This window comes from Hemicordylus capensis, chromosome 3 (genome assembly GCF_027244095.1).
Source record: "Hemicordylus capensis ecotype Gifberg chromosome 3, rHemCap1.1.pri, whole genome shotgun sequence".
Lineage (NCBI taxonomy): Eukaryota > Metazoa > Chordata > Lepidosauria > Squamata > Cordylidae > Hemicordylus > Hemicordylus capensis.
Window position 1 is genome coordinate 21,600,617 of NC_069659.1, and position 20,593 is coordinate 21,621,209.

The 20,593-nt window shown below is 44.1% G+C and overlaps 1 protein-coding gene across 4 annotated transcripts in view; it reads right to left on the minus strand.

The window, feature by feature from the left end:
- Nucleotides 1-549: 549 nt before the first annotated feature.
- The window catches only part of SESN3 (sestrin 3), an 83,430-nt gene continuing 63,386 nt past the window's right edge, over nt 550-20,593 (minus strand). For all 4 annotated transcript variants that reach the window (XM_053306584.1, XM_053306583.1, XM_053306585.1 and 1 more), the window contains 5 exons: nt 18,228-18,375; nt 14,586-14,704; nt 13,498-13,688; nt 12,032-12,176; nt 550-11,557 (listed from right to left, as the gene is read on the minus strand). In XM_053306584.1, coding sequence (XP_053162559.1) covers nt 11,471-11,557; nt 12,032-12,176; nt 13,498-13,688; nt 14,586-14,704; nt 18,228-18,375 — 690 coding nt within the window. In that variant the 3' untranslated portion in view covers nt 550-11,470. The remainder of the gene's footprint in view (nt 11,558-12,031; nt 12,177-13,497; nt 13,689-14,585; nt 14,705-18,227; nt 18,376-20,593) is intronic.

Here is a 20,593-nt window from a genome sequence, read left to right on the forward strand (position 1 = left end):
AGAGCCATTTCCCACTGTGCTGACCTCCATGCTGTGCTGTGCTGTTCTTAGTGCCATGTGGATCGCTTTAAGAGAAATGGAGCCGGAGCCTTGTCCAGCCCTGGTGCCATCTTGGGAGGCACACATGAAGCACTTGGAAGTAAAGTCCTTCCCATAAAGCTTCCCCACTAGAGCTCTAGGGAGAAAGTGCTGGGAAGAACTACACTTCCCAGAGCTCTGTGCATGCTTTGCAGGATAGTGCCAGGGCTCAGTTTCCTTTAAAGGAATCCCACTGGCACTAGACAAAGCACAGCACTGAGTGGTACGAATGGTTGTCTGTATGGTATCTCAGTTCTCTTAATTAGAAGCAGTGTACCTCTGAGTTTTGGATGCTAAAGACAAAACCAGAGATAGCTGTTGCATTATTCCTGGGCTGTGAGCTTTCCAAAATATCTGGCTGCTAGATGAACTTTTGCTCTGATCCAGTAAGGTCTTGATCATGATGATTATAAAGCCATTTTCAAAAAGACCCACTGAAGAGAAGTGAAGAATAAGCACGTTACACAGTGAGGGGTTTTGCCAGTTTTATTGAACCAATAAAATTCCTACTGATAACAATGAAAGAAATTTCAGCAAGTATAAACGCTATACAGTTTTAAACAAACCCCATTGTTCCGTACCTATAAATAGAATTTTTCAAAACCTCATAAAAAGTGCAGATTTTATGAATTGCTGTTAACAGGTTAATACGCACACACAAATTCCTTTATTGAAAAATACGCTTTTGTCTCAGCTCGCTAAAAAGTTCCTTCCACTTCTGCTCAGATACAATTTAAAGTTGGATAACTAAAAGCTTAACAAAAATAAGAATCACACATATGGATCCAGCTTAATGGGCCTGTCCAAAATCCACCTAGGGAGAAAATTGCTTATGCTAGCTCAGGAGGTCCTAAATCTTCTCACCAGCAAAAAAGGGAAACGAGGGGGAGAAAAAGAGAGAAGGCAGCAGCCAAGGGTTTGCACATAGGCTTGCGTTTTTCTTGTGGTAAATAACCGCTGCGGTGTCAGAACGCAACTATGTCTGCTCCAGAATCATTTTCGTCTGCACTTGTCTCTGGGGCAAGTTTTCCTCGGTTATCACAGGGCACACTTTTCAGCATGGATATGTTAGTCCCTGCTCCCTTTCCAGCATTACCCACTTGCTTGTAAAGCTTCATAGCCTCATGGTAGGCAACCAAGTGGCTTGTGGGTGAAATCTGGCCTGCATAGGCAGCCACCAGTGGAATGACTCGCATAAACTCTACCAGCAGATAAGAGCAGATGGAGGAGAGAACAAAGCATATGCACACAACACCGGCTTGCCCACCCATTTCTGAGAACCTGCTTTTTCCTCCCAAGATAGGCTTGAGCCAGCTGTAAAATTCACTGGCCCCACAGCAAGCAAGTCATGAGAGAAAGCGGCTCAGCCCCTCACTACAGCACTCAGCAAGCATGCAAGTCCGTCTCACTTGCAACTGCTATTGTGGTTTCTTCTCAGAGCTAGTAGGAGAATGGCATCAAATTTATTTTTCACTGCTATTTCTGCATTCCCCCAACAGACCCAAACACGGGGTCCGTTGGGGGACTACTCAACGTCCTTTACTTGTTACAGCTCTACCCATCCCCCTCCAAGGAGTTCAGGGCTGTAGGAACGGGTGTCCTCCCCCCCATGTACACAGGCTCACCACCCAAACTCAAAGGTGAGCTCTCAGCTACAGCAAGCTCGGATAGTTCTAAATTGCTATGAATGTACTGAGTCAGTTCCTTTACGAAAAACAAAACAAACCTTAAAAGGAAACACACACCCTTAAGCCTATAGAACACATCACCTTTCTGTCCTCAGGCCCCCCCAACCCCCACAACACATACAAAGATACGGGTGTGCATGTGGGCACGTGCACCCACGCGGACATAATGAAGCTGTGTGAATCCTAAATTGCATTACTGATCAGCTTATTTTATGTACAGCCATAACAGCATGAGCAACTGAAAGAGGGCAACCTTGTAGGATTGTACCCATCACCTCAGTTCAGGCCCAGCTCTACATTTCACGAATCTCAAAAAAGAAGTTACAGTAACAAAGTACAGGACCGTGAAGGCCTATCACAGTTTCAAGAAGTACACAACATTATGGGGGCAGGGGAACAGGTTAGGAAAAAGCCAACATAATTGAATACTGATGAGTTTTTGAGTGCCCGTGGAAACTAAACATGTTCACAGCATGCTACATAGGACTTACAAGTCAGTGTCAACTAACTTGGGTCACTCAGTGTGTGTTCAGGCACCATTTTATTTTTTACCTCAGAGTGCACTTAAGGGATTACTGTAAATCAGGGGTGGTCAATGCCATCTCAAGGATCACTGTATTCTGCAGGCACTGACCGGGGGTGGCGGCTAGAACAATCAAGCCCTGCCCCTACCATGGATGGCCAAGCTCTACAATAAATTTCATCTAATCGTAGGAAGGTACAAATATGGACCACATTAACTCAGGTGGTAGTATGCCACTGACCGGGTGGGTGGGTCACTGTGGAGCAACAGTCCTTCCTGAAATATCCTCCTCAAGAGAGAGACTGTAAAGATCCTTTGCTTTTCTAATCTGAGAGAGAGAGAAAACTGTGCATGAACTATACATGGAAATGCACCACTTTTTCTTACAAGAGTGCTGTGAGGAATTTTGTGTTTTACTTTGATTATAATTTGGTAGAGCTACTGGGAGGGGAGGGGGCAGAAGGGTCATTTTTAGGCTGGATTAAGCCCTTTGTTGATCAGTTGTCCACTCCAGTGTAGATAGTCCACTGCTAGCAAAAACCACAACTCTACATGCTACCAAAAGCCTTCTTAATGTGGGGTGAGAAGCGGAATACCCAAACCAGATGTTGCATTAGCCACCCATCTGCTTTGTGCATGAGGAAATCTGGGTATGGTCCAGCCGTGTGTCCAGTGACTGCACAATGCTTAGATAAAGGTAAATTCAATAGTGGACAACAAAGCACCAACAAGGCACTTTGGAGCTGTCAGTCAAAAGAGGAGCTCCCTCCATATAGAACACTGGTGTGTGGGATGAGGGGAAAAGGGTGGCTTTCTGGCAGCTATTTTTCTGGGATGGCTCTGGAAAGCATCTCTCTCTCTCTCTCTCTTAAACTTTCTGAGGGGAGCAGGGGCATAGCAAGGTTGGAGTGGACCCAGAGACAAGATTTTAAAATGGGCCCACCCTCACTGAAGCGCAGCTCATGAAATAAAGAAATCTTAAATGAGGCTGAATTGTGGTAACAAAAAGCACACAATTTCGGATACAACTGAAGGAAGCCCGGGCGGGTGCACAGCTGGGGGAGTCAGTCATGTGACTTGACTCTGGGGGGACCCCCAAGGCAGTGGGCCCCCAGACAACTGTCTCCCCTTGCCCTATTATAGTTATGCCCCTGGAGGGGAGCCAGCAGTGTTTGGCAGGAACCCTGAGGTATATAACCATGCTAATAATCCCTAGTAAGAGAGAATGAATGAAACAGCATAAATAGCTTATTAGTAAGTATGTGGGTGGGTGGGCTGGAATGACATTGTATGTTTATCCTTGCTTTCCTTCATCTTACCTTGTAACCTTTACTTCTCATGTGGAAGTGCCTTCTATGTTCAAGTTTTATGATGCAAGAAGAGACTTGGCCTCTGTTTCTTTAAGGGGGCTTGACTCACCTTTTGGCTTATCTACACCACAATTTAAAAATTGGCTTATGAGCAACCTTTCTCCCCAGGGAACTGTAGAGCTGGCTCTCCACAAAATCTCTAACCAAGAATGCTCAGCACACACTCAAAGTTACACCTCAGGACCCTTTGAAGACAGTTAAACTGGGATAAAACCAGCATACATTTGTAGTGCAGAGATGCCCTTTGAGAATTATGTGCTTGGTAATGAGGCATAATGTACCCTCACCATGTACCTGTTAATTAGAGAGCTCCTTTTGACTAACTGCCTGTTCATTGCAACAGAAAGGGAAGGATGTCTGTCATTTCAGACATACTAGCCTGGAAGATTAGAAACCCCAACTTTACTACTCTCTGCAAAACCTTTAAGCTAAATAGAGGTTGCTATTGGGCAAATAAAGACCTCAGCCCACAAACCATATAGATGGATGCACACGCCCAAGTAAGAAAACCCATGAGAAGCGGGGGCGGGGGGGGGGGAGAGATTTGCATTTGGTGTTCCAGAGGAGAGGATCAAACATTTCAATCAACTTGAATGATGGCATTCTGAGGGAAGAAAAACTTTAACATTTCTCTGCTATTCTAATAGCAGCTGGTAGCAAGGTGCCAGCTTGTTTAAATCTCTCTCCCCACCCCAACTCTACTTTCTTAAAAGGACAACCCATTCATCTGCCTTATACACGCATAAAGCTTCTACACATCTGCTTTTTATTTTAAAGTTCACAGCCAAGTACTGTTTAAAAGACAATTTGAAAAGGGATATCAAAATCTGAAATGCCGTTTGGGGGAAAAAGTCAAAATCAATGGCCTTGTTCTCTTAATACTCCTGAGGTGTGTGTATTATAGCAGACAATTTTAAGAAATTAAAGTTTCCATTAACAGTTGACTGGGCTCTCTTGCTGGACCCAAGTATCACAATCATTTATCTCATAACAATAGTCCAAAGCACCACCACTTAGTACTGACTCAGGGTCAAATGATACATTAATTAAGCACATACATTAATTAAGCATTGGCTTGAGTGGTTTTTTGCATTCTAAATAGCAGCTTTTGGACGGGGGGAGAACATCATCTGAATTAGGGCCACTGCAGGAGGCTGGGGTTAAACGCCTTTGCCCCACACTGTGTTCCTGATCCTACCACTCTTACCCCCTCCCCCACTGCTGTTTAGGAAAACAAAAAACAAAGGGTCAATGATGTGCAGAAAACAACAGGTAGCTTGGCTGCGAGCGATTCAGGCAGCCATCGATAGAGAGGGAGGATTAGCAGTGATAGTCAAGAAAAATACTTCCAACAACATTTGAGGTCAGCAGTCAAGACAAGAGTTATAATCTATATCCATCACAGAGCAAACACAACCACACATGGGAGTGCCCCCTTCACACATTCAGACTCTGTGTCTGTGTGTAATTCCCAGTAGCAGCCCAATATGTGCTTCTATTACATGCAGAGTGAACATGGTAGCAATGGAATAAAAATATAGAGATGCTCTGGAAAAATCATTAGGCTTGTCAGAGAAGTCACAAAATAGTTAACTGTGAAATCCAGCACCTCCTACAAAACACAAGTTATCTAAGCAAGCTAGTTTGAAGTCTGCAAAATTTCCAGATTAGGACATTATTTATACAAGCAGTAAAAAACTGGGTTTTCAGGATGCAAAGTTTAGTTGTTTTGACTAAAACACTCTAATTTTCACTGCAGCAGGCCAGACAGCATCCTCATTTTAGGCATGTAAAGCAAGTGACTCAGGCTGCAGCCTTATGTACATTTACTGGATAATAAACTCCATTTAACACACTGGGGCCAACTTCACAACAGAGATGGGCTGTAAGGGCACTCCCTGACCAACACTAGTTGCTTCTCTTTTTTCTTACTCATCATCTCTCTTTTTGCTGCCTCCTGTGCGCTCTGGTACTAGTCTTTGTGGCTTTCTGTACATATGCGTTTCCTACACTGGAGTGCAGGCTCCAGTTTGGAACTTTAACACAGCAACTGTAAATCTTCCCACCCGACAAAATGGATGTGGGCATGGGTGGGATCTTGACAGTAGCCAGGTTTAACTTTTGCCAAAATAAGTTAGTGGGAGAACTTAACAAGGCATCTGGGGGCCATTTCATGTATTATGTAGTCTCCACAGTTTGGGATTTATATCTTGTCACATAGCCTTGCAGAGCCGTCGAGATGTTCAGCCTGCTGCCAAATCCTATTGCCAGAGATGACACTCCCCTTTTGGGTGGCAAGTGAGATAGATTTTGGCTCAGGGGCTCACAGCTGACACCTGAAACCCAGGCTAGCAAAACACAAACAATCTATACTGACACTGCAAGAGACTGACATACATTTCTGACATCCATTAAGTCATGAAGTCTGATGATTCACATTCACACATACTACTTAAATACATTTTTGCACATTTAAAATTTGGCACATTTGTGAGCTTAAGGGGTACGTACGTCAAGCACAAAAAGACAATCATATTCACTTGATGTCAATTTTTTTTTTTACAAAATCACATTTTTCGTATATAAAGCTATGCTTTGGATCACGATCACATTGATGCATATACAGTCAAATGCCACCTTGGAAAATGGCTTTTTAACATTCAAGTCTGCCATTGTATTTCTAAGGAAAAAAGCAAGCCAGTTCTCAAACAGCTGCTCTTGACCCCAAATGTCACATGTGGATCTAGCTCCATGCAAAATCAAGTTTATGCTGTTAATGGATTTACTATATATTTCACAAAGGGGGAAAAGAATTAATCCAGTCTTACAGTTTTAAAGTCTATTTGCCTGTCACTGAGATGACAATTCAGTTCAAATAATAAAAAAGGGAGCACTTATGAGAAAAGGCACTAATGTTTCCACAATTAGAACACCAACTTCTCTACACAAAATCCTCAGCCTCTTTAGAGAAATCTTAGAGCTATTACAATTACATTTGCTTCTCCAAATCCTAATTATTTCCAAATATCAAGACAGACAGACACATTGGGGCGAGGGTGCCTAAGCCTTCCATGATCTGATGCTTCCCTTGGCAGTCACTCTTACTGCCTAGCCACGAGGTGTCTGGAATCCTAGGTGGGTAAGAGAGTTGCAGGGTAAAGGGTCAAGTACCACAAAAAGAAGCACATTTGGAAAGTGTCTGAAGTTAGCAGCAGCATGAAGGCTTTTTGAACAGGCCTTACCAAGGAGCAAACATACGGTAAGTACTTTTCACCTCCCCCGCCAAAATGTTTTCAAAACATATTGAGAATAAATGTTTCTTTTTGTGGTGGCTCCTTTACCGGGCTATTTTGAATCCCATGTGAAAGAGTCAAACACACATTCCCCTACATATCACTTTTCTCCTGCAAAATTGTTCCTTCCCCTTGCTGCTTTCCAGATGTTTGGTGGAGATCAGGGTTTTCAGACCAAGATCTCACTTGTCCCAACCTCCATACAAAATTCACCAACTAAGCATTTTTAAAGACCGATTAATCTCTGAATGCAACAATCCAGTGCCAACAGAAGAACATTCATTCACCAACTGTGTCAAGCACTGCCACTTCCTAAATAGAACCTGCAGAAGGAAAGTTGTACAGACAATTTTGCACATGATGATCTGGTGCTTTCAACCAAATGCCAAGCTGACACAGCAGGCTGAATGGGATTGTCATGCCCCAAGCCACATTTCCAAGTGCTTAGCTTTGCCTGGATTGTGTTCTACATTTTTAAACACCACATCTTTCCCTTCACACACAGAACAATTTGCTACTATTTCTGCTGTACAATGTTGTATTAGTCATTCAATAGCTGTCTACAGTAATAATTTCTTCTGTAGGGCATATCTACACTACATACTTGCATCTGTTTTATTGTCCACCTTCCTGGAACTTTAGGAACTGGACTATTGTGGCAGGTGGGGGCTCAGGATTTCTAAACACTCCGCACATCTGTGTTAGGGGTCATTAGGAAGGAGATTGAAAATAAAACTGCTAATATTATAATGCCCTTATACAAAACTATGGTGCAACCTGGAGTACTGCGTACAATTCTGGTCACCACATCTAAAAAAAGGACATTGTAGAACTGGAAAAGGTGCAGGAGAGGGCAACCAAGATGATCAGGGGCCCAGAGCACCTTCCTTATGAGGCAAGGCTACAACACTGGGGCTATTTAGTTTAGAAAAAAGACAACTGCAGGAAGACATGATAGAGGTCTAGAAAATCATGCATGGTGTGGAGAAAGTGGATAGAGAGAAATTCTTCTCCCTCTCACACAACACTAGAACCAGGGGTCAACCCATGAAAGTGATTGCCAGGAAATTTAGGACCAACAAACGGAAGTACTTTTTCACATAACGCATAATCAACTTGTGGGATTCTCTGCCACAAGATGTGGTGACACAGCCAACAATCTGGATGGCTTTAAGAGGGGTTTGGATAACTTCATGGAGGAGAGGTCTATCAACGACTATAAGTCGGAGGGCTATAGGCCACCTTCAGCCTCAAAGGCAGGATGCCTCTGAATACCAGTTGCAGGGGAGTAACAGCAGGAGAGAGGGCATGCCCTCAACTCCGCCTGTGGCTTCCAGCAGCATCTGGTGGGCTACTGTGTGAAACAGGATGCTGGACTAGATGGGTCTTGGATCTCATCAAGCAGGGCTGTTCTTATGTTCTATGCCAATTATTAGGGGAAGTGAGAAGAATTAAGTAATGGACACTACCCAATTCCTCCTCAAATTCTCATCCATGGTTTTTACATGGAAAGATTTCCAAGATCGTTCTCATACACAAATTATTACGGCAATCTTCATCAAAACGTTGCTCTATATTGTCTTCTACCGCTCATTGGAACAAAAGAAATTCAATTTCATTCGTTTCTAACGTGTATAAAAGCAAACTGAAGTCAAGGAAATGCCTTAAAACCAACACCAGTCATTTGTCACAATCCTGGAGAAGTTAGTAATGACCAAGTCTCATTAAAAGCAATGGAGTGGCGTTGATATTTGCCATCCCCACCCTAAAGGCTTGGGGAAATTTACACATACAAAAATCCTCCAGAACAATAAGATTTTATCACATTCAGTTAAATGCCTTCACTTTTTCTTGGCAGGACTTTGAGCCCCAAAGGCTAGCCCAAACAGGTAGATTTTACAGCACATCCAGAGAGGTTCTTAAATTTGGACTTTGGCGACTCTGCCATGGGAGGGAGTTCTGCAACAGTGTGGGGAGGCAGCTACCAAGGATACCTCACTTTGCTGCCTGAACCTGATGCACAGAGGATACCATTATGAGGATGCTCTTGGTGAATATTAGCAGATGCTGTGGCCGAACTACAGGGGAGGGTTGCTATCCTTTTGCCCTACATGAGAAATTCCTGGAAGCATCTTTCTGTCTACAGGTGCAAAAAGAATGCTGGATGAGACAGACTTTTGGTCTGATCCAGCACGACTCTTTTGATGGATCTCTGAGATTGGAAAAGGACATAAGGGGATAGTCTCTAGGGGTTTAAGCAGCTTTGATCCCAGTGGGGACTTAACTTTGTTTCCTGGAATGAGTCCATCATGTAAGAGTAGTTATTGTGTCTTGATGGGTACATTTCCCCCGTTCTCTTCAGGCACTTCACTGAATCATTAGCACAAAGTAAAGCTATTAAAAAAAACATACTGTCATTTTGTGTTCTGAAAAATCAGCATAATCAAGCAACACAGAGTAATACAAAAATGTGACTTTTTGGCAGCTCACTTCTCCTTTTTCCTAAGGAACATCAACTGTCCACAGCTCAGTATGCTATAGACAGCAGCTGCTGCACATCCTGTATTCTTTTCTATGAAGCTCACCTAGGGCTTCCCCACTGGAAGGAACTGAACAGTGATGTAGTTGCAAATTCAGAAGTGCAGGCTCTCTCCCTGACAGCCCTCATGGCCATGCCCACCGCAAAAGCCAGAGAAGCCAAGAAGTAACGGCACTCCATCCCTGAGCGTCCCCCCTCCACTACACCCCTGGAACTAAGGATGTGCAGCAACTCTTGTTGAAGTGTGTCCTGCGTCTGCTTTATTTAAGGATGCTTTGGCATCACAACAGTAGCTGATTGTTCAAGGCAAGTAAGCAAATGCAAACATGCTAGGCAAGCCACAGGCAGTAACAGAATTTAGGGAGGAAAAGCAGTTTCCCTGTGGCCGTTTTGAATGGGACATTTCATGTGAGGGAAAAGCCTGCCTTTCTGTTCAGTATTGCACTTCCTTTGTTCACTCATGTTAATGCAGAGAGACATGATTCATAGCTTTAAACTATAAAAAAAGTGTTCCAACGTGGTGATTCAGAGAAAAGTGATGAGAATCAAATTTCTAAAAGCTTACGTTAAACATCTATTCAATTACCTGTGGATTGAAAGAAAGGAAAGAAAAACAGTGGCAAACAAGGCCATAGCTCAGTGACAAAGTACTGAGCTTTCAACGCAGAAGGTCTCAAATTCGATTCCTGGCACCTTCAAGAAAATCTCAAGTTGCAGGGCTAGGAAACAGGTCTACCCAAGGCCTTGGGAAAGCCACTCAGAAGAGAGAGTACTGGGCTGGCTGGGCAAAAATGGTCTAAGGCCGCTTCATACATTCAAAGCTTGTAGGGGAGGGACCACAGCTTAGTGGTAGAGCACATACTTTGCATGCACAGGATACGAGGTTCAAGTCTGGTAATAACTCCAGCTTAAGAAAACCTTTAGGCAGCAGACTTTCCCAGCCCTGCTAAATGAGACCAAAAAGAACTGCTGCCAATCACACAATCCAGAACAGTACTGGACTAGATGGACCAATGATCTGATTCGATACAAGACAGCTCCTTAGAGCTTTGAGGAAAAAAATGTGCTAATGCACATTGTGTTGTGTGTTTGATTAGTCAGTGGACTGAATCTGCACATGCCACATCAATTGGTTCATAGATCTGACAGCATAGGACAAACTTCAGTTTGGCCTTTTTTACAGTTCATAATGCAACTTACAGAGTTCAAATATTTCAAGCTAAACTGCTTTGTAGACTGGGCTGTAAACACCCATCAAGCATCAGCAAGAGAGCAATTCTAGGCAAGAGAGAATGCAATTGCTGAACCAATATGTACAGTTGAAATGCATATGGTAAAAACCTCTTCATTCAGAAAAGTATTCAAATGCTGCATTTTCAGTAGAATGCTGTAGAATCTGCGGCAGTTTCTTTCACATTAAAAACATGGCAGGCAACAGTTGCATTGGCTTCCACATGACCCCCAAACTACTGCTGCAGTACATTTCGGGCGGGGGGAGAATTAAGAATAAGCCAGCTGAGCAGTTTAGAAACATAGCACATAACTGGTTGTAGGCAATTATAATATCCTAGAAGAAACCAAATTGGGGTGCTTGTGTATGCGGAATGAAGGAAAGAAGATCCTTTATGAGGGAGAGGGAGGAAAAGATACAACTTCAAAAGAGATACTGTACGCATTTTTCTTCTGGATGTGAGAAGAAATAGCAAGAATCAAACATAACAAACCAGTCTGGGGTTTGTAACCAATATTCCAACCGGAAACAACTTAAGTAGTAGTGTTCCTCATTGTTATTTCTGCTATCATTAGTAATGTTAAGCATCAAGGAAAAAAAGGAAAATATAGATCATTGCACATTAACAGCCGCTGGAAATGCAGCTTCAGCTTTGACACTAAAGAATCAAATAACCTGATGCTACACCGCAGACAGCTTTTGCTGCACATCCGTTTGGAAGCTTTATTCACACACTTGCAGTGACGCTTCAGGTCAAATGACGTGTGATGGCACGGAGGGCATAGAGGAGTTCGGCTTGCATGCGTGCCTCCATTAGAAGCAAGTTCACATGGACCTGTTAGGAAGATGGCAAATGGGTTAAAAAAAAAAAAAGTCACTCGCCATGTTTGTCCAAAAGCAAATGGTTTCCTTTTTCCTTTGCTTCCTCAGGTTGAGACGGTGAGCTTAAAGGCCCAATTCACATGGGCACATAGTCACCACTTGACAGCATCAAGGAAGGGTGCGAGTGGAGAGAATGAGTCCTCACAAACCAATTATGAGTCAGAACATGTATATCACCCTATATAATCTGGAAACAGCATGGCTTGCAGTAGTTCATCCACAAGTATAAACTCCACCCCCACCCTCCCCAGCCCATGTTTTGTAGCAGGGATGTGGCAGCTCCAAGTTTCTACTCCAATGGCTGTGCAGAGCTTTACATTAGTGCTCTGTAAACTTCTACTTTGTTTAGCAATATGGAGGCTTTCCTCTAATGACGAGGTTCTCCTTGTCTACATACATGACTGCATTTTGATAATGAGTTACCCACCTTCTCCGAGTGCTTGAACTGGCGCCAGTAACTATCATACATGCGCTTGGTAGTTCTTTCTGGGTAGCAGGTCACTGTCTTAATGTAAACCTTCAGGCTCCGTTCAAGTAACTGATTTACTTCTCCATAATCGTAGTCATCATACCTAAGCAAGAATAAGCCAGACTGAATCTCTCTTTCTCACAGGTGACTTTAAAAGAGTACATTTCTTTACAACACAATCTTTTAAAACTGTAAGTGTGCCTGAAGTCTGGATTATGAATCTCACCCATTTGATACAGTATCTGTTTGATTAGGTTTAGCAATAGTAAATTAAACAGATAGGAACATCAAATATTTTCATGAGGGCCTGATTCTCTCTTGCAGCCCAGTTCACACGATTGCCAAACTGAAGAGTTTGCCCCAGTGATACAACATAGGCCCAAACCTTTTCCTTCCCAGGAGTCTCTGAACAGCAGCTGAGATCCCAGAGGATTACTTTTCATAACATTGCTGGAGAAGCAGTTGTGTAGATGAGCTGTTCTAGGAACAGATTTCCACGAGCATCCCAGCCACAGGAGTCTCTCAATGATCTTCCCAATCCCAGATAATATGTTGAGCAAGTTGGTCCAAATATACATTAAGTTTATGTCTAGATGTAAAAGAATATTTCTTTTCCCTACACTAACCATCAGAGGCGCTCTAACCCCCAGACTTTGGGGACCTGGTCTGTGGCCTTCAGGGTCTGGGCTTGCAACCATCTCTCTCAACTGTGCAGGTGCACCTCGCAGTTGGCAAGAGATGCTGGGCTGAACGGATAGGCCTAACATTGCTCCAGTCGCTGCCACCGGGGGTGGGGAAAAGAAAAGGACTGCTCCGCTCACCCCCCTGGCAGCCACCCCTCAGCTGCGTGGTGGCTATAATTAAAACCAACACAGAGGTTTGGCAGCAGGACAGGCCCCCAAAGGTAGCTTTCGGGGGGCTCACGGTGGGGTGGAGGGCTTCGCAGCTGGGTGGTCGGGGCACCCAAATTGCTTAGGTGCATCCCTGCTAACCATTCTCCAGTATTCATAGTGATAAACAGTGCGAAGTCTTATTATGGCAAGAGAAAAGCAAGTGTGATAACATCCCATTATCCACTCCTCCCCTCTCTACCCGAAACAAGTGCTACTGTTAATGTCCACTACTTAGGATAGGATTAGAGGCTCCATCTGACTTCCAAGTTCAGTTCCCAATACCAGGAATGTATCCCTTATTATGCACCTTAGCTGCTTTCTCCCATCTGAGGAAACATATAAGCAATGCATTCTTAAGAGCAGAACAACATGTTCAGCAGTAGACTTGATCTAGGAAGCTGAATCGCTGAACAGTTGCATAGGAGTGGAAAGGGCACAATTCACTGCTCCAATTCCTTATAATTTACTGCATATGTTACACAGCAAGAGACCACTAAATACACTAATCAGCCAGGGCAATTTGTTACACACCTGATTCCAAACATACAGTGAACATAATTAAATAAAGCTCTTCTTAACATGGTCGTGTCAACATCTTCATGGGTGGCCATAGTGTTGTATGTGAGGTTGTAAACCATGCGGAACTTCTCATCCAGGAGATGCCCAATGTCAGAATAAAGCCTGTTCACAAGGGAGAATCCATGGTTTTCCCAAGTATAGTCCTGAGAAAAAGCAACAAAGTTCACAAGTGTGTCTGTGGCATGTTTGAACACTACTACAGAATGACTTTGGAGGCACATGATGCAGTTCTACTGCTGAAGCTAAGCAAGTCTGAACCTGTAGGCTGGAAACCATATGAAAATGGCTCTGAGGTTGCAGGCTGGAGTATAAGTGAAACTGAATAAATACATGGCACAATTCAAAGAAGCAGTTTTGTTTTCTGTGCCAATCTCAGGACTGCCTAAAAGGTGCAGAATTATCACATGCAGCAGTACTTCCTGGACTGAACCACTTCAGCCTTATAGGCTGGCAAACACCACATCTGAATGAGAGAGGCGGAGTGCCATAGCTCCGTGTTACACCATATACTTAGCATACAGAAGGTTCCAGGCTCAAGCCCGAGCACCTTCACCTAAAGTAACCTCAGGTAGCAGAGCTGGAAAATATTTGTGCCTGGGACATTGAAGAGCCACTGCCAGTCACACAGGAGAGTGTACTAAGCTAGACGGCCCAATGGCCCAACAGTATAAGGCCATATACTAGTGGATGTTCAGGGGCCCCCTCCCAAACACAGCACACTCTGCATATGGAAAAAACAAAATATGTCAAGGAGGAATTCTAGTCTAGCCTTCTCCATGATGTTCTAAACATGATTCCACAGCCACAGAAATGCTACCTTAAGAAAGGACAACTGGATTCTCCTGCAACAAACATGCTGTTTGGATTTCTGACCCCTTGCAATAACCTTGCAATGGCCCCAACCCAGCACAAAAAAGGCTACTTTGAACATTCAAGACATTCCTATCCCAACACCAAGAAGGACCAGCATGGGTTTCGGCAAGTACGTTTCTATTTGGTTTTTCCAACATACAAACCTAAGCTACTCCATGAAACTATACCTGGGCTCGGAACGTTGGTAGGTGCTCTTCACCCCTCCTAGCAAAGTCCTTGTATCCAAAACCAGGGTCTTCAACGTAACAGGAAACATCTGCTGTGGAAACGATTTCATCACCAAATACTAGGAAATTAAAAAAAGTATGCAGGGTGGTAAATTTACTCTTCTCAATTATCTCAGAAGGTTTCTATACGTAACAGTGAAGTTGTTGAATAGGAGAACACACCGGGGCGGTTTCCCTTTGTTTTATTTCTGGCAATTTCTGTATCTATGTAGACCAGTGTTTCTCAACCGCTGGTCTGTGGACCAGTGCCGGTCCGCAAGAACCACACCCCCAAAATAATAATTTTGGGCCAGCGGGGGCTGCTGCCACTGGGAGCTCTCCAGAGCTCATTTCTAGGCAGACAGCCCTTGCTGCTGGATAATATTCACTTCGCTTCCTCGAAATGAACTTTATCCAGCAGTGAAGTCTGCCTGGAAATGAGCTCCAGAGAGATCCCGCCAGCCCAAAATTGGTTTTTGGTGGGTGCCTGGGGGTGGGGGTGAGGGGGGCAATCCCTTTACTAACCGCTGGTCCGGGAAACTGCGAACAAAGAATGTACCTGTCCATGACTCCAAAAACATTGAGAGAAACATTGATGTAGATAACAGCTCCAATGTTGTGTTAGCTTGTTAACATTTTATTAAACTGCACAGTTGAAATCTTGTTCTAAATGGGATAAGCTGTTTTTACATGTATTGTAGACTAGGGCAGCTGAATGAGGCAGACAATAAGAACTAGTCATATTCTTAGGAATCAGAGTACAGGGGGAAAACAGGCCAAGATTTGAAGTTATCCTAGCAGAGAAGAGTCAGGGAGCCATGTGTTATGGGCTTAACCAGTAAGTAGATTGCATGGGACACAAAGGAGGATTTGGGCCAGTTCACACACTGCCCTGACCTGTAGGCTAGAGATGTGATGGGGCACGGGAGCAGGAATTCAGCTCTTGTGGCCTCCCACACTGCACGTAGAAGCTTGCACACCAATAGGATCTTATGCACATAATGCCTGTAGAAGCAGGCCCTACTTACATGGATCCACCTGCTGCAAGCAACAGAGAGAGAGTGTGTAGGTGGGTGGATGAAACACCTACACATACATTTACATACATGAGTGCATGGGCCTCAGCTTATACACTGATAACGAATGTATGCAATAGCAGAGCGTGTGCTTCCATACACCATGCTGCATATACAAAATTAGGGTTGTGTGTCAGCCAATCCTCAGGTGAAATACAGACTACGTAAGTAAACTAGACATGTAAACATTTTTGCACAATGCACACCAACTGTTACCAAGGATGCATTTGCATGAGCCATTTTTGGAAGGGCAGCATATAAATCGAATAAATAAATACATGTAATGTGTGCTCTCAGATGTCCACAAAACCAACACAACATATTTTTCAGCTGCTACCACCGTGGGTATCCTTTCCAGGTGTACATTACTGCATTACATTCTCCATACAAATGCATCCTTGAGAGCAGTCAGGCACATCATGTGGAGAAGATTTTGGACATCTGAACCACCCTGCAGCAGCTTTAGCAACAAAACAGGAATGAGGGATGAGCTTCTGAGGATGACAGGGATCTTTCTTTGGGGGACAACTATGTATTCAGAACAGGAATCCAGCCATGAAAACTGCATAGCCTGAGCAAAACTGACAGAAGTCCTTCTCAGCCATGTGGAATTGGCAGGGGAGAAGCATGGTGTGAAACATTCTGGCCACAAGGAGCATGGAGGGAAATTGGATGCACTAGGCGGCGGAGGTGGGGCCGGGGGGGAGGGGAATCCAGCATATCACCTTTAAAATTAGAGCCATTTGGGCACAGCAAAGAATCAGGAGAGATCATTCACCTCTTTCAGGTCTCTGATCATGACAAGCCCTTCCTGTACTGCCTTCCTATCTATTCCTGGAACCAGCATACGCTTCACGTCCTTCACTTCTACTCTCCATGGCTTTTGCCCCTCTTTCTCTCTGCTCTCATAAGCTATTACATGCCTTCCTGTGACCTTTGCTCTTCCAGCTCCACCCCTTGCAGTCATCCAAAGGTCTCCTGCTCCTCAAATGACTTCATCCTGACCCCCATGCTGTCACACTTGGGATCGCCTCCAAGAAGAGCTGTGTGATGCCTCTTCTCCTACAAGTCTCTCCTCAAAGCCTACTTTTACTGCAAAGCCTTTGGCACAACCCACTAGACTCCATACCCTACTGTAACGAAGCCTATGAGTCACTGAAATAACAGCATATTCTTTCCCCATTTAGCCTTCCTTTTTTTCTCCATTATTCATGTTCCTCTTTCCTTTGTGTCAATACCTTGATTGCAACCCTCTCAGGGCAGGGACCTGCCCATCCAGTCTTTATAAAGTACCATGTGCGTGGATAGTACCAAATAAATATACACATACATTTGTGGCTGAGAATCATGTAACCAAGCATCAGGCAAAAACATTTTCAATACTGTTATGAAGCATCGCTCTATCTACTCCCTTGCCTCCTGCCTACCAGCCAAATGGCAATGTGGCTTGCTTGTGTAACTTTGAAAGAGCTGGGTGTTGTGCAGTTGTCCGCAGGTTATCTTGATGCTCCATCATTGCTTTCAAATATCCCAGCGACAGTGGCTTGAGGAACCTGCCATAGGTCTACCAATAGCACTTCAAAAGCACACTCAAGTAAGTGGATTCAAGAATTACAAGGGATGCTTTTTATAGCCATTCTGCCTCATTAGTCCATCAAAATGCAACTCTGTGTCCAAACAGGTCTTCAGTGCAGCTAAAAAGACCCAAGCTGTTGAACCTGGACTTGCCCTCTGGCTTTCTCACTGACCTCTGCAATCTCTTAGGGGTCAATTGAGATAGAGGTCTCTGCCAGCATATATATAGTCTAATAACATCTGGAGACCCACATCTGGGAAACCCTGCAATAGGTTATCTGTAGGACAGAGGGGGGAACCTTTATGAAAGCGATTTGCTTAAGGGGCTATTAAGGGCATGTTCAATCTCCTACTACTTTGTGGTGGATTCCTATCCCAGAGCTCAGCTTAGGTTAAGTGTACTAGTGATTGGCCAACTTTCAGTCCAATAGGGATTTTGGTGCCTTAAAAAAAAAAAAGTTTTCCAGCATTACATATATGGGCAAAGACTAGCTCCAACACGTGTGCTGGGGACTGATGTGACACATTCTGAAACAGGCAGCCATCTTTGTTACATTTGGAGGGCAGCCTAACCTGGTAGATGGGTAATTGAATATCAGTGTTCCAACTTGCTATCTTTAAGATAAAATTCAGCATGTCAAGGAGAAACCTGCTACTGTTCTGTGGGCATGCAGAAAGACCCAGGGTCAATCCTTGGCATCTCCGGGTAGGGCTGGAAAGGACTCCTGTCTCAAACTGGAGAGCTACTGATGCCAGTCAGTGTGAATAATAGTAACTTACACGGGCCAAGAGTCTGATTCAGTATAAAGTAGCTTCCCATGTACTTGAACAGATTGGTCCAAACCAAGTAGTTAATAAACCTATTTCTCTCTCATTTTCATTTATTTAAACTTTAGTGATACCTATGAAAAGTTCAGTTAAATAAGCCTGAAAAACAGATGGGGAGCAATACCTTCATTAACAACTAGGAGGCTCTCTGTCTTCTCCTTTTCAAAGCGAGTATCCATTTCCTCCTGGGAGGCCTCCTCATCCTCTTTCTCCTCCTGCAGCCTCTTCATTCTATCCATCAGGGCCTCTAGCTCACTTAAAGTATCCGAGATCTGCAACACATCATATGTGGGGAGGGGTATGGATGAGCACTTCTCAAGACAGCATTAGTCAAACTTTATGAAATTATTACCTGTCCCTGTAAAACTGAATAGATCTTTGTCCCCACTGTCCTGTACTAAATTGCACACTCAAAATTTAGGGGAAGATCCAGGTCTGCATATTACTCATGTGTACACATGTACAAACACACACACACACACACACACACACACACACACACACACACACCCCTCTACCCCTCAATTGTTCCAAAATCCTCTAGGAACATAAGAAGCCTCCTTATACCGAGTCAGACCATTGTTCCATCTAGCTCAATATTGTCTACAGAGACTGGCAGCGGCTTCTCCAGGGTTGCAGGCAGGAGTCTCTATCAGCCCCATCTTGGAGATGCCAGGAAGGGAACTTGGAACCCTCCGCATGCAAGCATGCAGGTGCTTTTCCCAGAGTGGCCCCATCCCCTAAAGGGAATATCTTACAGTGCTCACACATAGCTTCTCATTCAAATATAAACCAGGGTAGGTCCTGCTTAGCAGAGGGGACAATTCATGCTTGCTACCACAAGACCAGTTCTCCTCCCTGTAAATATTCTCACTTGCCATGATTCTGCAGTTTTTACTATTTTAGATCACTTATATTAAAGAGAACAAAATGACTACCCCAGCCACTGAAAATATTATTCAGCCACTTCCCAGGTTACTGAGATTTCAACAGGTACTGCACACATACTTTCAAAATCATATCTTAACAGCCATAAAGACTAGCAAGTTGCTTTCTTTAACAAAAAATTGAGTCTCAGGAGCAAAACTGAGTCTCAGTTACCTCATTCTGTGCTGAGGTTTCACACGAGACCCAGCTTTCAGATCCCTGGGTGGCCAAACATTCAGAAAGCAGCATGTGCAAGGCACAATATGGCGGGGAGAAACTGCAGGTGAGGAGTGCTTAAACTATTCCCCCAGCTGTGACTTTTCCAGTCTGCTCCCTAAGCTGCTTTTCCATAGCTTGGTTTCCCAGATACCATAAGTAGGGGGAAATTGGGGGTGGGGGGCAAATGATGGGATGAGAAAGGATTAAGCACTTTTCCCCATAAAATTGCACTGCCCTCCTGAAGCTTTGTAGATGTTCAGGGATTCAGGTCTAGTTTGGACCTTGGAGACTCATATTCCCCAGAATGGCTCCTGGTCTTGAAAGCTGACCATAAACACACTGGACTCTGCTTAGAATGGCATTTGATCAGGCTGCCTCTCTGGAAAAGAATGTTTAAAATTTTGATGTTGTAATTTATATAATAATTCTTGATCAGCAATTTTAAGAAGTTGCAAGAATGCAAAAACTCCTTGCAGCTTGTTCTAGAAAACATGTTTTTGCAGTGAGAAACCACATGTGTCCATATGCAAAATGAAAGAGAGAAAGAAAGAAAATTATCCTCAGCAATCCCTGATCTTTTTGAAACACTGACAGGATCAGACAGGAGCTTCCTGGTCTGTGCACTGCTGTCCCTTGTATGGAGCCACTCGAGACCACAGAGAAAAGGGGGAAAGGGAGTAGCATCATCCTCCCAGGTCCTGGCACAGCTCCACCCTTTCAGGCAACCCATGGGCCAGCTGTCTGTGGGAAGAGCTGCATGGAGTAGCCCTGACCCGGACATTGTTATCTGCTCTGCTTCCTGACTGGTTTGGCAAACAGGTTCTTCCAAGAAGAGCTCTCTCATTGCTCCACGGGGAGACCAACACAATCAGTACTGCCACCGACATCAATGAGGGAGGAAGGCAGCTCCATCAAGGCCACTTTCTTGGAGGATTATCTCTGCCATGAAGCTGTCAGTGTGGCCATCCAGACTAGGCTGGGGTGGAAGATCTTCAGGTAGAAGCCCACTGCCACAAAAACTGAAAACAAATTTATTCAAGTAGGTCTGTAAGCCACCTTGAAGACAGTGGATAGGTGAGATATAAATGTTCAACAAACAAACAAGTAGATTCTTCTCAGCCTTGCCGGGCAATAAGTGCCTCCAGTTGATGCCTGGAACTGTGCCTGGGCAACAGACTCTGGCCTTGCTTGCATGGCTACCTGTTCCTGCTCCAAGTGTTCCTGCCCATCTTCATGCTTGCCAGCTCATCAGCCAGCTTCTCTATCCACTTGGCTGCCCTTCTGCATCTGCCTTCCAGCCCTGCTTCCTCCCCAGACAGACTTCCCAAATCTTACCCTGAGCCG